The following is a 17255-nucleotide window of genomic DNA, read 5'->3' as shown; positions in this document are numbered from 1 at the left end:
AGCCTTGACTACGGGAGGTGCTCCCTAAACAGCTGGAGCCCCGCCACCTGCAGTGCTCCCCAAATTCAGCTCTTCCTAAACCCACGCACCATTGTGTCACCTCAGAGTCCTCAGGAGACACCAAAACAGATCCCTTTAAAAAAAAAAAAAAGGTAAAGGATGTGCTTTACCCAAAACTTGGGGCATCAAATCTCTGGCGCTGGACCCTGGGTATCTGAATTTCTTGAAACTCCATCGGTGATTCGGATCTGCAGCCAGAGTGGGAAGTGTTGGCCTGTTGGAACCAAGGCATTCACACTTTCCTTAAGTCCTGAGCGCCTGATGTAGCCAAGAGAAAGGCCATCACCCTATTTGCACAAGCAGGTGGCCATTTCCTGCGCCTGTCACCCAGGGTGATTACTCATCCTTTCTGAGGCCACTGATTTCTGACCCAGGGACCATCATACCTGCCACGTAGAGCACTGCACTTGGATGGAGCAGGCAGACTTGAGCTGTTCAGCTCCACCACGGTCTAAGGTAGACATCTCCCAGAGCCGTCGACCTTTCTGACTCCCTAAACGGCCTGGACTAATGACTCAGCTTGTCAGACCTCCGCAGAAGTCATCTGGAAAGCCCCATGCTTGCCTAGTCCAACTGGGCACAGCCCCAGACACAGCCGCGCCTCTGTGCATCCTGTCCCCATCACCCTGGGCTCTGAGCTTCCAGAGACGGCAAAGTGAGTGGCTGTGCCCTCGTAAGCAGAGCCTTCCTCTTCAGCTTTCCATGTGTCCATGTGTGCCTTACAGCCTTGCCCTGGGGCAACTTACCACTTCCTCTTATTTGGGGAAGGTTCCTCTCCCTCTCCCCTGCAGGACAGCTGAAGGGTAACCATCTAGTCCAGAAAATGTCCTCTTAATACTCTTTGAACCTAAACTCATGATATGAGAATCTCAATTCAGTCTTGCAATCCCACAAGTTTTTCTCAGCTTACCTCGATCCTACTTCCTGGCAACATAGCCATTCAAAAAATGGTTGGCTCAGAAATCCTTCAAGCCTGGGAGAAACTCAGAATTTCTTAGCAGAATAATTTCTTCCAAGGCTTAATCCACACTCCCATTTGCCCTCCCAGTTGGATGCTTCACCAGAACTGGGGGCCAGAGGGAGATGCCTTTGGGGGGTTAGGTACCTGCTGTCAAGGCTCAGGCTGAGCTCACCCCCGGGCTGGCAGACAGTTGCCAGGGTCAGTTCATTTTAAACAAACAAACAAACAAACAAAAAAACCCCCCCACACACAAGAAAGTAGAGATAGATCCATTTTTCAGAATAAAAGTCCATCCTTTGGGTGAATGTTTCTCTCATCCTCTGTGACACTCTCAGAGCAGCAGCCTGGCAAACATCTGGGCACTAGAGACATAGAGGTTGACAATAGAGGCCAATTCCATGGAGCAAAGATGCTGCTCAAGGTAGTTCAAGTACGACAACTTAAGAGAGTCCGAATGGGCCCTCCCTGGGAAAGCCGATTTGGTGAAGTCTGAGGCATGTGCAGGGTTTAGGGACATTACTGTCTCCATCTTATAAGGGGGCACTGAGATGGGAGAGAGGGTGATGTGTGCAAGGCCACACCGTGAGCAGTGGCCACGCTCTAAGCGGCACTTGGGTCTAATGGGCACAGTCACAATCCGTGACTTTCTTCCTTTACCACACATGGGTGCCCTTTCTTCTAAAAAGAACCCAAAGAGGTTTTTCACGGTGTATAGATTGCCCAGTGTTAAAAACAAGACAGCAGACCCACAATGAAGTCACTTATGCGAAGGCCCATGTCACCAAACCAGTCAGGCAGGCGTCTCCTGCCCAGCACCAAGGGGCTGATCTGCCCATAGACCCCTGCCACCCGCTAAAGGAAAGCGATCCCGACACCATGAATCCACTTTTTGCCCCGTATGACTTCCTTGTTTGTTCCCTCCTGCCTGTAAGTCTCACGCAGTACAGCTGCTCAGAGCTCCTATTATCTGCCCGATGGGATGCTGCTCGATTCATGAATTGTTGAAACAAGCCAATAAGATCTTTAAAATTTACTCAGCTGAATTTTGTATTTTCAACAACGATATCCTTCAGGCTTAGCAAGTGAGCCGCCTCCTAGTGTCTCCCTAGAGACCGAGTCATTGAGGCATGGGCTCCACTGTCCAGTTTGATGCCACTTCTTTCCATGACAGTCATTCGTTGACCTCAAGACTCTCCTCTGCTCCTGGTGGACTAAGCCGGGCCTCCTCCTCTGCATGCCTTCATACTGCCCTCTCACCCTGTTCCTGAGTAGAATGTTTGAAACACATGGTTAAAAACCGTGTGTTGAGAGAGTCAACACAGCGCTTGTTGCAGGAAGCCGTGTAGTGATGGCATCAGAAGTTAGGACTTGAAGCCACAGTCCTGAGACGCTCCTTCCTAAGGGGCGGGGCATACCCTGGAGCGCCAGTTAGGATTTGTCATCATTCTTTGTATGCTATAGCTTACACTCAGTGATGGAGGGGAGGGCAGCTTTCAGAGTGTGGTCTGCAGATGGCACAGTGTCACCTGGGAGCCTGCCAGCCCCACTCCAAACCTGCTAAGCCTGACCTCAGTGATTTAGAGTGAGTGAAGATGACGCAGGATTCATGAACGTTTAAAGTCTGAGAAACCCTGGTGGCATTAGAATGATCTGGGGAGAGCATTATGCTAAGTGAAATAAGCCAGTCAATGAAAGAAAAATACCACATGATCTCACTTATTCATGGATAATTGAGACCATTATATACTTTTGTACAATAATAGATACAGAGGCAGCGCTGCCTCAAACAGAGTGTCAAACTGCATCGGGAAGGCCGGGGAGGGCTTTGCTCCATCTTCTAATTCATGGTTCATTTCATCACACATAATTACTCTCAATTAAGTTTATTGCACATTAGTTAGGTTTTACATATTCTATACATTCTGTATCAAAAAAAAACAAAAAAAAAAAAAAAAAAAAAAGAATGATCTGGGCACTTTAAAAGGGGGTGAGGAAGAGCTGTGTGTGGGTGTTCTGTTGGCTTTGATGCTCCTGGGGGATCCTGATGTGCATCTACTATTGTTGAGGATGCCGCCCTCCTGCAGGGGCCTGGCTCCAACCCGAGAAAGAACAAGAGGGTCCCCTCTGACCTCCGCCTGCCTCGATGCGACGTCCCCTGCTGTGACACGCTGGGGCTCTCCCTGCCAGCGCCCAGGGACCTGAAATGCCCTAGGGACAGTGGCACTGCGGGGAGGGGGCTGTGTCCAGAACAAGAAGAAAACAGTTGCCGCTGCCCTGCAGAGCGTTGAGGCCATGTGACTTGCAAGTGTGTGAAGCTACAGTGACTTCTTGAGAGGAGGGAGCGTGGCAACTGTTACTGTATTTGCCTTCCGCAAAATGCTTTCTGAAATGACTTTTTAAAAAATATTCCCGTCCAATGGCAGGGTTGTACCTGCAGATAGTGTCCTGCTTTACCCAACATTCTACTTTGCATCAGTCACCTCTTTATTCCACAGTGAGGTGGCTCTTACTCGCCTCAATTATGAGCCCTTATCACTCAGCAGGTTTTTGAGGGCCTGGCGTAGGTCTAGGCCCTAGACCAGCCGTGGGCAAACTATGGCCCACGGGCCGGATCCGGCCTGTTTGAAATGAATAAAACTAAAAAAAAAAAGACCGTACCCTTTTATGTAATGATGTTTACTTTGAATTTATATTAGTTCACACAAATACTCCATCCATGCTTTTGTTCCGGCCCTCCGGTCCAGTTTAAGAACCCATTGTGGCCCTCAAGTCAAAAAGTGTGCCCACCCCTGCTCTAGGCAGTGGGCGGCAATTCCCAGGGCTCCCCGTCCTGACCTCACTGCTGCTCAGCACTTTCCCCACTCCCACATCCTGGCAGTCCTGGGGCTGCCCCTCCCCAGAGCACTCCCCTTCTCACTCCTGCCCTGGAATGACATCATCTGCTTTCCGAAGGGAGGGGCAGGGCAGGCCTTTGCCCTCCTAGAGGCCTTCTTCCAGTGCCCTTGTCCCTCGCTCTCCTTCGGCCCCACCTGGAAGATGTCAGTGTAGCTCTTGATGAAGTCAATTTCCCACGTGGGCTACTCAGTTTACATTTCCTCAAATGCGTATGCAGAGTGATTACAGCCAGGGTCTAGAACACAGCAAACTTTTAGTAAATGCGAACTATTAGGTTAAGGTGAGGGTAAGGGTAAGGGTGAGGGTTAGGGTTAGGTTTACGTGAGGGATTGGGGTTAGGGTTACAATAGGGTTAGGGTTACGATAGGGATAGGGTTAGGGTTAGAGATGGGATTACGATAGGGTTAGGATTAGGGTTAGGGTAATGTTAGGGTTGGGGTTAGGGTTATGATAGGGATAGGGTTGGGTTTAGAGTTAGGGTTACAATAAGTTTAGGGTTCTGAAAGGGTTAGGGTTACAATAGTGTTAGGGTTATAGGGTTAGTGTTAGGTTTGGGTTAAGGTTAGGGTTAGGGTCTGTGTTAGGGTTATGATAGGGTAGGGTGGGCTTAGGGTTAGGATTGGGTTATCATTAGGGTCAGGGTTAGGGTTAGGATAATGCTAGGGGTTGCATTATGGGTTGGAGTAGTGTTGAGTTTAGGGTTAAAGTTGCAATAAGTTTAGGGTTAGTGTTAGGTTTATAATAGGGACAAGGTTAGCTTTAGGGTTAGGTTTAGGGTTATGATAAGGTTTGGGTTAGGTATAGGTTTGGGATTAGGGTTAGGTTTATGATAGGGACAGGGTTAGGGTAATGATAGGGTTAGGGCTAGGGTTAAGGTTAGGGTTAGGGAAGGCTTAGGGTTAGGGTTAAATTGCCCCCAGCTAGGGTTAGGGTTAGGTTTAGGGTTAAGGTTATGGTTAGATGGCCCCCAGCTAGGGTTAGGGTTAGGGTTAGTGTTAGGGTTAGAGTTTTTAGGGTTAGGGTTAGGGTTAGATGGCCCTCAGCTAGGGTTAGGGTTATTGTTAGGTTTAGGGTTTGGGTTAGGGTTAGGTTTTAGGGTTAGATGGCCCCAGCTAGGGTTAGGGTTAGGGTGAGGCTTAGATGTTAGGGTTAGGGTTAGATGGCCCTTGGCTAGGGTTAGGGTTATTGTTAGGTTTAGGGTTCGGGTTAGGGTTAGGATTAGGTTTAGTGTTAGGGTTAGGGCTAGGGTTATGATATGTATAGCATTAGGGTTAGGGTTATGACAGGTTTAGGGTTATGACAGGGTTAGGGTAATGATAGGGATAGCATTAGGGTTAGGGTTATGATAGGGTTAGGGTTTGGGTTCCAATTGGGATACGGTTAGGGTTAGCATTAGGGTTATGATAGGGACAGGGTTAGAGTTAAGGTTACGGTTAGGTTTAGGGTTAGGGTTAGCCTGGGGTTAAGGATAGCCTTAGCGTTATGTGTAATGTTATGGTTGGGTTATTATTCGTGTTAGTGTTAGGTTTAGGGTTAGGGTTAGGGTTAAGATTAGGGTTAGGATAGGGTTATGGTTAGACTAAGGGTTAGGATTAGTGTTAAGGTTAGGATTGGGTTATGATTAGGGTTAGGGGTACGGTTAGGTTTAGGGTTATGATAGGGTTAGGTTTAGGGTTAGGATTAGGTTTTTGATAGGGTTAGTCTGTTGGTTAGCATTAGTGTGAAGTTTATGTTAAGGTTATGGTTGGTTTTAGGTTTAGTATTAGGGTTATGACATGCTTAGGGTTTGCATTATGCTGAGGGTTGCGCTATGGCTGGTTAGGGTTGTGGTTGTGGTTAGGGTTAGGATTCAGCTCTGCTAGCTGGTGTGCAGCAGGGACTCATGGAACTATTGGGCTGATTCTTTCACGAAGTCATAAGCCTTAAGGAAGCACACATCCTGGGGAAGAAGCACTTTTATCTATGACTAGAAGATTCGTGCAACAGGCCTTCTTTTCCCCTGGCTGCCGGAACCAGTTTCCCTCCAGCACCCAGGACCCAGGCCTTCACTGCTCCAGCTGGAGCCTTCAGTCTTCGCTGCTCTGGCTGGGGCCTTCGTCTTTGCTCCGCTGCTTCGTGCCTATGTATTCAAATTAACCGCCATCTTTGGTTAATTTGCATACTCTCCTGATTGGCTGGTGAGCATAGCAGAGGGACGGTCAATTTACATGTTTGTCTATTCTTAGGTAAGATTATTCACCACTCCAGCATGTTGCATTTAAGATCACCGGATCCCATAAACATAGTCTGCAGCACTGCCATCATAAGTCAGAATGAGACAAAGCACTGCTTATTTTAAAATGTCCCACCAAAGGTGACAAGACTGTTTCCAGGAGCTCAGGGCAAATGCGGAGAGGGCACCCCACGCCATGTTCCACTGCACCCACTCCAATAGTAAGGGGCACAAGCACACTCAGCATCCTTCTAGTGAAAAAGTAGCTCCGAGCAGTCCTCCCATTTCCAGCCTGAAAATTTGCAACAGGGCACCAAACCCCGTCTCAGCTTCCTCCGACTCCACAGCAGGACCAGAGCAGGAGGGAGGCTGCAACCACAGACATGGATTGTCTCACAGTCGGGAGGGTGAAGGCCAACGTCCAGGTGTCAGCAGCGTCGGGTCCTGCAGGCCGAGGCAGAACAGGTTCCATGCCTCCCAGGCTCCAAGGCTCACTGGTGGTTCTTAGTGGTCTTTAGTGGTCCATGGCTTACGGACATGTCCCTCCATCTCTGCCTTCGTGTTCACCTGGCCATCTCCCGGTGTGTGCCTCTGGGCCCAAGTTTGCCTTCTTACAGGAACACTGGCTAGACAGGATATCACTTCCTCTTACCTAGTTACACGTGCAACAACCCTAATTCCCAATACAGTCACATTCTGAGGTATCCGGGTTAGGACTTCAACACATGGGTTTTGGGAAGATGCAATCCCACCCGTATCAAACTCTTAAAACACAAGTTACAGTCAGTGATCCAGACCGGCCCAACACCCTACCCATCTTCACCACCGTCACAACCAAGGTTGCAAATTCTCAGATAGAAGCAAACTCCAGGTGATCGGCACGGGTGCTTCGAGAGGAAGTAGATGGGAATGTGCCATTCATTGTTCCCAAAGAGTTATCTGCCTGGCAGATGAGTCATTTTAGATCACCCCCACCTCTTCCATGAGCTGTGAGTCTAGGCTGGAGGGCCATGCCCTTTGAAGTCCTAGCAGCAGGATCAGGATGTAGATGTGACGGGGGTTCAACACCCAGCTCCCCAGCTCTCTAAGGCAGGCGATGCCACTTTCAGGAGTGTGTGAAGGGACCCAACATACAGCTGTAGAGCCTTCGAGTTCCTGCAAAGTGCCAGCACCTCTCCATGGGCAGTTTTCAGCCCTGCGGCAGCTACTCCAGCCGCCCGGGCTTCTGCAGGATCACCACCAGAGGGCAGGCCATTAACACGTTCCTGTTGAAGCCAGTTCTGCAAAAGCAAAACCGAAGACACGATAAACTCCCGATTTAAAAGGTTGTCTTTCTCCCACATAGAATGCAACTACGCCTTAAACACAGGGCAACAACATGGGAAGCGCTGCCTTGTTTGCACACCGCTGTGTCAGCACTGCGCTGGTGAAGTGTAAAGCCCGCAGGAGGGCTCCTGGCAGTGGAGGAATCCGGGCTTGGCTTTGGGTTCATGGACCCCAGGAGCAGCCTGACCCAAGCATCGTCTCGGGGCCGCCCCACTGACGAGAGACCTGCTCAGCATGAACAGGCCACATGGAGTGTATTTTATTCCTCCACCTAAAGAAGTCCTCCAACCTGTAACTTGATCAACTTTACTTCATCACCAACCCTTCCAAAAAGAAAGGCTCAGGCCATTCTAAAGATGGCTTTGGCTTCTCTTCAGAGTCCGGCTTCTCTTCTCCGCCCCCTGCCCCTCCCAGGTACCTCCGCCCTGTCTGTTGTCACATAAAGATCTCTGTAGATGTCACCATGGGTCCCTGTTCCCAGACAAACGCCGCATTCTCCTCCTCATTCCAGGTCCAGGCTTCCCACTGCGGAGAGGGCTCGCTGGGGAGTGCGGGCAGAGAGCTTCCTGCTCCTCCTCGGAGTGGGAACAGGCTTCCCTGGGGAAGCGGGGCTTCGTGGAATAAAGACCCAGGGAGCCGGGAGGGCCAGCCAGGCCCCTGGCTCCTCATTGTCCAGCCGCTTCCCAGGGCCCCGTCCCAGCGGCGGGCAGCAGCCCTGAGAGGAGCTCCAGAAACTGCAGAGCAAGCGTCCCTGCCCAGCGCGCACAGGGCCTGCGAGGAACACTGTGCAAAACCAGAAAAAGCCAAGACCCTTTTCAGAGTCCCGAGAGCAGGAGGAGGGGGCCTGCGGCGGGGAGAAGGCTGGAACAAACGTGAGAGGTTCACTCCTGGGTAGAAAGAAAAAAACAAAGATCTCCTTTTTTTCAAGTGTTTCATAATGCAAAATTCTTTTTAATCCCTGTGTTCATTCTTAAAAACACTATTAGATATTTTTAAGTCATGGAGGCAATGATGTTGGTGGTAACCGGTCACATAACAGATATAAATTGAAAAATCCTCCTCCAAGCCTACCTACACAGAGGAAACTTCCTGTAAGTTCTGAGTTCAAGACAAAGCATTCCTTTCTTTTTCTCAAAATATATTTTTATTGATTTCAGAGAGGAAGAGACAGACAGAAACACCAATGAGGAGAGAGAATTACTAATCGGCTGCCTCCTTCGGGCCCCACATTGGGGATCAAGCCCACAACCGGGGCATATGCCCTGACCAGGAATCGAGCCAGTGACCTCCTGGTTCATTGGTTGATGCTCAACCACTGAGCCACACAAGCCAGGCTGAATCCCTTTACTTCTGAGCTGAAATATTTCTCCTTTCTGGGCCTCGAGTTTGCCGAGAGCAAGAATGACAATCAGCCTCCTGTACATAAGATGATCTCCAGCACAGCGAAGTAAACTCAAGAAATGGGGACTGGTGACCTCCCATTACCACAGATACACTCCCCTAAAGTCAAAGTAACATTTGTGGTCTCAAGTATCCAGGGGTATGAGGCAAACATTTCCCAAAGCAGTCCTGACACAGGGTCGGGGTCTGAAAATACTGTGTGAACCTTAAAATGTTGTTTTCATTTAATCTATGAAGAAAATCCCTGACAGTTCTAAAGACAGAAGTCTCCTTCTGTGGTGATAACTCAAAATAAAAGTTAGGTCAGCATTTCTCCAAGGGGCTAAGATTCCTGCTCTAAGGGACTACTAGAAATTATTTTCTTAGAAAAAGGTTGTGAATATTATCAACATTTACCTAGGCCCATGTGAGTCCTAATCCTCACTGTGCATTAAATTTTCAATGGGACTTTCTTAGACATATAGGCTCTCTGAAAAAAAAAAATAAAAAATATATAGGCTCTGGCTCCCCCACCACAGAACTGCTAGGGGCAAGGCCTGATGATCTGCATGCCACGTGGTCTCTGGGAGGCTGTGAGCAGCAATGGCCTTAGGAACAGAGATTCCTACACACTCCGCTCTGCCTGTCTCCCATTAGCCAGCAGCACCAAGAGACCTTTCCCTCCCAATCACAAGATGTTCCCTGTCCCTTCCCCCGAGAGAACTAGACCAGAGCGGGGTTCTCAAATTGTGCTCTCAAAACACATGGCAACAGCGTCGCCAGCAAACCATCACCGCGAACCAGTCAGAACAGTACCTTCTCAATCTCCCCTCCCCAGAAGGACTAAATCAGGAATTCAGTCTGGGAAGAGGCAGACACAACCATCTGGGTTTCCACAAGCCATCGGGGATTCTGACGCGGCTGCTGAGGTTTGGGAACCACCGCATCCGAGACTTTTGTAATTTCAAGAGAGAAGCAATGAAGACAGACATAACCCCACGCAAGGTAGAACCAAGTTTATTAATGACAGCCTTTATTACAACCACTCTCAAGTGTAAAAAATAAAGAGTGGTTCCTTAAAATTTAAAACTCACTTGGACTTCTGTTTGGCTTTTCACTGGATGTGCCGAAGGGGGGAATCTTGCCCGGTTCTGAATCAACTGGTCAGAGGGAGTTCCCTGGAGGATGAGGTAATGAACAGGAAGGACAAGCGTGCCAACCGGAGAGCTGACTCCGTGTTGGAATGACATCACAGGACAACCGTGGTGGGGCCGAGACGAGATAAAATCATCTTACAGCTGGAGCACGGGATGGACATCGCTAAGGATACAGACACACACACACACACACACACACACACATACCCGCAGAGTCAGACACACCCAATCCCGGAGACCAGGTACTGTCAACTGCGGTCCTCGCTCAGAGCAGACCCACCCGTGCACCGGCCGCACAGCGATGCCCCAAGGGGCGGGCGCAGAAAGCCTTGCTCAAGTTCACAAAGTACCTCGCCCGCTGCCCAGTGATGCCTTGGAGAACGTGTCATCACCGTGAAACACGCCTGTGGTTTTCCCAGCGCTCCACAGACTATACCTGCTCCCCGGGAGAGTGACATCCCGGTAGATGAGGTTGGATTAAAATCTGGGGGCAAAACGGGTCCCTCCCACCTGGAGGCGGGCCAGGATGGGTGGCAGCACCTGGAGGTGGTTTTCATCTCAGACTCAGAACACCTGAGGCCAACGTCCCCCCTTGGAGTATGTGTGCTTTGTCGCCATCCTGATGGTTCGCCTGCACTACGAGAACCAAAACAGCTCTGCCCACGCACTCTTCTCTTAAAAAAAAAAAAAAAACACCCCAAAAAAACTAAAACCAGAAGAGGGAAAAACCCCACTAGAAGCTTTCTGATGTGTCAGCGTTGTTTTGGAAAGGGGTTCACTTCCATTCCAGGAGAGAGGGGGGCAGGACGCAGCAGAACCTGGGGGCAGACCATGGCGACCGTATGGCTGAGCGATTGCTGAGTCCATGGAAGCATCTTGCGGGCCCAGCTGGCCCCTTCCCAGCCAGGCGGGACCACCACCCCTCTCAGGGCAAGAACCCACCCAGTGCTCACCACAACACACCACACCACACCTATCAATGCTGTCGGAGAGATGGCGGGAGGAGAGAATGGTGGATTCAGATTCACAGGTCATGCGGGGAGATTACACACACAAAATTAATATTCGGGCTTGTAAGGAAACACTTAAAAATTTAACAGAAATGGCAGCTTTTGGGGAGTCTAAAACAAAAAAAGGCAAGAAAAAAAAAAGCCAAAGCCGCAGAGTTTCTGAAGAATCCGACACCTACTTGAGTGGCTGGGGTGAGGGTGTATCCAACTAATACCTCGTCATGAGCCTCATTTTCTCCTTGGATGTCACAGGTAAATAAAGCGCAGGCCCCTTAGAAAAAAGATCTGTACTGCTGAATTCCAGCCTCACGGGGTGCTCCCAGGGTCTGCTCAGTGCACGCGAAATACACAACTTCTCTGGTCAGGAGGCCCAATGTGCCGGCTCGTCCCTTGCTGAACTCGATCTGGAAATCTGACCCCAAGGACAAGTTGCTTTCTCCCTGGGACGTGAGTTGTCGCAGTTCCTTGCGATGTCCAGTGAAGGGACGCCAGTGGCCCAGCCCTCACAGGGCAGGGGCTGGGTTTCAGGAAAGATCACATCTTCAGGCCACGGCGTGAGGAAGGGCCACGCTGCCTCTCCCAGCCCTCCAATCGCTCCCGTGGAGAACAAGGCTTTTCCCACACATTCAAGTACATAGGGGTTCCCCACCCTCCCTTTTCCTCTTTTTTTGGTTAAGGATCCAACCATCCATAAATTCATGGCTACAGTAGAGATTCACGGCGCAACGACTTGCATACTGGTTATTGTTTCTTTAATTCTGTCAGTAAGCAGCATTTCTCAGCTTCACCCCCCAAAACAAGTTCTTGGCAGCTCCGTCAGGTGGGATGGCAGGATGCCCCTGTGACGGCTCCGTGCGGCGTGGACGCGGTCGGGCCGCTGGAGGGTGCGGGAGGCTGGGTGTCCAGTGTTCTGCGGCGGTGGCAGGCGCTCCGCTCTACCAGCTGGCCCTGACAGCTTCGATGTCGCTCACCAGGTTCTGGGCCAGGCATATCCCAAAAATCTGAGAAAGGAAGAAAAAGAGTCAAACAGTGAAACTCTGAACATCATTAGGCTTTTCCTTGGCCAACGAATCCTATTTTTCTTTTTCTTTTTTAAATAGATTTTTATGGATTTCAGAGAGAGGCAGGGAGAAGGACAGGGAAATAGAAACACCAATAATGAGAGAGAATCATTGATCAGCTGCCTCTTGCACGCCCCCTGCTGGAGATCGAGCCCACAACCTGGGCATGTGCCCTGACTGGGAATCAAACCTCGACCTTCTGGTTCATGGGTCAATACTCACCCACTGAGCCACGCTGGCCGAGCTGAACCTGATTTTCCTTATCTTTGATCTTTTAAATTGAGATGTAATCCATGTACTGTAAAATCCATTCCTTTAAAGTATAATTCAGTGGTTTTTCGTGTACTCACAGGGATATGCAACGATGACCACTATCTGTTTCCCACACATTTCATCACCCCAGAAAGAAACTGTACCTGTTAGCAGTCATTCCCATGCCCCCCATCTCCACAGTCCTGCCAACCACTAATCTACTTCCTTTGAATTTGCTCATTCTGGACATTTCATATGAATGGGATCATATACCATCTGGCCTTTTGTGCAAGTCTGCTTTCACATAGCAAAGTGTATTCAAGGTCCATGTTGTAGCATGTACCAGTCATCAATCCTTTTGATGGTTTGAGTAATATTCCATTATATGGATAAAACATATTTTGTTTTTCCATTCAGCAGGTGATGGGCATCTGCAGTGTTTCCTTTTTTGGGCTCTTATGCATAATATCACTATGAACATCTGTATATACGTTTTTGGGTGAACACATGTTTTTAATTCTCTGGGGTACATACCTCAGAATAGAATTGCGGGGTCATATGGTACTGTAATTTTCTGAGGAATTGCCAATTGTTTTCCGTACAGGCCGCATCATTTTCATTCCCTTCACTGATGTGTGAGGGTTCCAATTTCTTCACATCCTCGACAACTCGTTATTATCTTCCTTTATCATTACAGTTCACCCCTGAGCAACATGGGGGTTACGGGTGCTGTGATCCCATGCAGTTGAAAAATCCGCACATAACTAGTCAGTTTTCTGCATACTCAGATTCCCAACCTCAGTCAGTTGAACTACACAGATCAACTGAACTGTGGTCAGTTGAAAAAAAAAATGTGCTTATGAGTGGACCCACACAGCTGAAACCCATGTTGTTCGAGGGTCAACTGTATGTCCACCCTGCTGTGTGTGAAGCGGTAGGTATCTCACTGTGGTTTTTATTCGAATTTCCCTAACAATTAGTGGTGACGTTCTATCTCCTCACGTGCTTACTAGCCATTTGTATCTTCTCTGGAGACATGGCTATTCAAATTCTTTGCCCATCTTTAAATTGGGTTTGACTTTTTAACTGTTGAGTTGTTCTTTGTACAGTCCAGATACTTGACCCTTACCAGATATGACTTGCAAATATTTTCTTCCATTTTGTGGGTTGTCATTTCATTTTCTTAGTATTTTTAGCACAGTGTTTAATTTTGACAAAGTCCAATTAGTCTATTTCTTTGGTTGCTTGTGCTTGTAGTGTCATGTCTAAGAAAACCGCCTACTCCTGGGTCGCAAAGAGCTACGCCTATACTTTCTCCTACACCTGCACTTTCTCCTACACCTGCACTTTCTCCTGAGAGTTTTATAGTTTTAGCTCTTATGTTTTGGTCTTTGGTCTATTTTGAGGTAATTTTCATGTATGGTGTGAGGTAGGAGTACAAATTTATTCTTTTGCATATAGATAATCTGTTGGTCCAGCACCATTTATTGAAAAGACTATTTTTGCCCCAGTGAACGGTCTTGGTTCCCTTGTCAAAAATCTACTGACCATCGATGCGTGGGTTTACTTCTGGACTTTCTATTCTGTTCCACTGGTCTATATGCCAACCTTATGCGAGGAGGCACTATCTTGATGCCTGCACCTTTGAAGTAAGTCTGGAATTGGGAAGTGTGAATTCTCCAAATTCGTTCTTTTTCAAGTTTGTTTTGCTTTTCTAGGTCCCTTGCATTTCCATATGAATTTTAGGATCAACTTGTCCATTTTTGAACCTCCCCCCCCCCCAAAAAAGGCAGTTTGAATTCAGAGATTGCACTGAGTCTGTAGATGGATTTGAGGAGTACTGCCACATTAGCGATAGTAAGCCTTTCAGTCCATGAGTATGGGAAGGCTTTCCGTTATTTAGGTCTTCTTTCATTTCTTTCAACCACCGCGCCGCATTTGGGTTCGAAGAAAAGTATCACATCTCCACCGGATGAAAAAGCTAGCACTTGGGACTGCCCAGGAGGAAAGGTGGGCACTCCTTTCCCTCACTAGCACTCTGGGAAGGTGGGCCAGAGGCAGAAAGGGACACAGCATGTTTGTAAAAATCCAAAAAAACCTTAACCTCACCACTTGGATCTGCTTTTGACCATTCCTGTCTGCCCAGCTGGCACACACAGAATTAATTATTGAGCCCATGGAAATGCACCGACCCCATCAACGTCTCCATCTTCAAAAAGAAAAAAAACCCCACCAGTTTCCTAATGTATTTTAGGATAGAGTTGCATCTAAAATCAGAGCTTTAATAAAATACCACAGAATTTGGGTCTGTTTCCCAGCCCCTCCAATTGTGTCTTAATTACTGGACCGTTAAGGTGATCCGGCAAAGTGCCCGGGCTGGTGAGGATTTTCCCGACATCGCTTCCCGTGACATCCAGGAAGGAGCCCAGCCTTACCTGCAGCAGCGCGATGCCTATGAACACGCCGGCCACGATGGTTAAATTGTCCTGCAGCCACTTCTCAAACTGGGGCACGCAGCCTTTCGTGTAGATTACGATCTGCTGGTCGACCTCCTTCACGAGGGAAGAGGAGACACAGCGTCAGCACCAAGTCCCAAGGCTCCTCCAACACCCCGTGCGCCAAGCGACAAGAGGGTACCCACTTACTGGTTTCTGCCTGGCATCGTAGCCACACTGCGTGTTGATGACATCTTCCTGGTGGGGAAAGAAAACAGGACAGTGTCAGTCACGCCGGTTAGAAGCCCACGGAGGGATCAGCAGAAGATGCCCACTCAGGGTAATACCATGTGCATGGGCACACAGATGGACCGGGCGCCTCGGTAAGCACTCTGATATGCTACCCCAGGTCATTATTTTAACAATCCCCAGAAATAGGTATTAAAATATGCCCTTTTCCAAATGAGGAAAACAGAAGCTCAGGAAATACCAGGAAGGAGAGCAAGCCCATTCTGTGGGAGGTGCAGGATTCAGAGCTGACAGCCTCAATATGTGTATGGTGTTTAGGGAAGTGGAGACAGATAAAAACCATGCTGAATGGGCATCATGACTGGCTTCATTTTTGCTCTCTTTGGCGCTGGGAGGGGGAGAAGGACTTCTACCTTTTAATACGTATATTTCTATGTTATTTAGATGAGTTTTCAATGAGAATATGTGACTTCATTAAAAACAGAACACCCTAGTCACGTATCACATGGACACATGTTCTGACATCCGACAGCCCTGATCAGAAATGCGGATTCCCCTCTTTTAGGCTTGTTTTTATCCCCCCTGCAGGGGGTGGGCGGAAATTGTTAGCTTGGCATTACCCAGAGGATCTGTCACTGAAAGGGGAGACATAATGCCTCCCGAGAACTTGGGAGTTTGTCTGATGGAATGTTAACACAGGGCAGAATGGGAGACAGAGCAGCTGGCATTGGCCAGCCAGCGCGAGGCTGCCTGAGCGGGCACCCTGGGCTCTGCCGGGCACTCTTGCCTTTGGGCCTCCTCAGAGGAAAGGGAGAAACCAGCCAGTGGGGAAGGTCAGCTGTCCTGGCAAGATCCCAGAGCAGCGAGCACAGGCCTTCCTGATTCTCAGTCTCTTCAGACCAAGAGTAACAGCCCAGGCTGGCCCCCCACTAGGGGCGATGGGCGATGGGCGGGCTGCAGGGAACTTCTGCTTCCCCACCCCAAGGCCACGCCCCTTTTGAAGAGCTGCACACCCTCTACCTTCAGGGGGAAACGGCCATGAACTCATCAGTGCCCACTCGAATCTGCATGATGGGGGCAAGGGCAGCTCTGAGGGTGCACACTTGGGGGACTGACAGGCTACAAATGAATCTGGGCAGCTATGGTCTCCCCATATAGCATTCTTGTCTCAAACTCTTCTATTCCAATGTGTCCCCCACAACTAAGTCGGGAAGAAGAGGGTTACTAACCACAACCCAATGAGAGAGCTCCCAGGTGAGCCTATACAGAAGGAACAATGCCAACATTTGATGTGAGCTTGGGTAGGGACTTAAAACCCAGGGGCCTCGATTTCACCTAAAAAGGGAAGATAATGTTGGTATCTGCTGGCAGGAATGTTCCGGACTTCAATGAGCCAAGGCACACAAAGGCTCAGGACAGGAGCGATGATCACTCCTACTGGGAAGAACTGAGCCCTATAGGCCCTGCAGGAGCGACAGTCAGGTAAGAGGTTTCCAGAAGAACACCACCCCTCTGCCCATCCCACACACCGTCCCGGGTGATGGGGGGGCAGGCGGGCCATGTGCTGCCCCCACTTACCGCGGGATCTTTAGTACAGCAGGAGAATGGCACACCGCACCTCTCCCGACTTGCATTGGAATCTGTGCAATTGAAGTAAATATTTAGGTTCCAATCATCAGCTCCAAAAGCCCCACAGCACTGCCACTAGAGCAAACAGGAGAGAATTAGAACACCTCCACCTGGAGGCCACCAGGCACTGCACCCACACCCGCCCCAACGGCCCACACCCCTTCCTGCCAGCTCCCTCCCTCCCTCCATCTCAGAATTTATTTTTAGACCAGACTGAACCCTACGTAGCCCCCATCAAAGCCTCCAAAATAACGCAGGCGGAAGGTTTGTAAGGGTGTGTGGGCATGTGATTTGGAAGGTCGATGAGACCCATGGTGTTAGGTGGTGGTGGGGGTGGGACAGGAGTTGATAGCAGGGCTCCCTTAGAACAGGGTGGGTTTAGTTTGAGTGCATGTGGGAACATTCTAGAAGGATAAGACACTAAACAGCAGTGTCCAAAAGAGGCGACTGGGGCTGTGGGTGGGATATTGAGAGATTTCCTTTTTTACAATTTTGTTATCTACGCCTTAATGGTTTTTTTAAAAATCTGTTTTATTGCTGTATCACTAACATACAATCAACTGCACATAAAGTGTACAATTTGATCATTTTTGACGTAAGTATACATTTATGAAACCATCACCACAAT

At 49.0% G+C, this 17255-nt stretch overlaps 1 protein-coding gene and 1 long non-coding RNA gene across 2 annotated transcripts in view; one reads left to right on the top strand and one right to left on the bottom strand.

The window, feature by feature from the left end:
- The window catches only part of LOC107183646, a 32570-nt gene that overhangs the window by 11990 nt on the left and 3325 nt on the right, over positions 1–17255 (top strand). The window lies entirely within an intron of this gene.
- TSPAN5 (tetraspanin 5) overlaps positions 9835–17255 on the bottom strand; it is a 167006-nt gene continuing 159585 nt past the window's right edge. Inside the window, exons 5-8 of the mRNA XM_006753890.2 lie at positions 16577–16702; positions 14960–15007; positions 14750–14866; positions 9835–12002 (exon numbers count right to left, since the gene is read on the bottom strand). Of these exons, the coding sequence (XP_006753953.1) occupies positions 11937–12002; positions 14750–14866; positions 14960–15007; positions 16577–16702 (357 nt within the window). The 3' untranslated portion in view covers positions 9835–11936. The remainder of the gene's footprint in view (positions 12003–14749; positions 14867–14959; positions 15008–16576; positions 16703–17255) is intronic.

The sequence above is a fragment of the Myotis davidii genome, unplaced genomic scaffold (assembly GCF_000327345.1).
Source record: "Myotis davidii unplaced genomic scaffold, ASM32734v1 scaffold252, whole genome shotgun sequence".
In the NCBI taxonomy this organism is placed as follows: Eukaryota; Metazoa; Chordata; class Mammalia; order Chiroptera; family Vespertilionidae; genus Myotis; species Myotis davidii.
The sequence above is the reverse complement of the archived record's forward strand: the minus strand, read 5'-3'. Positions and strand labels throughout refer to the sequence as shown.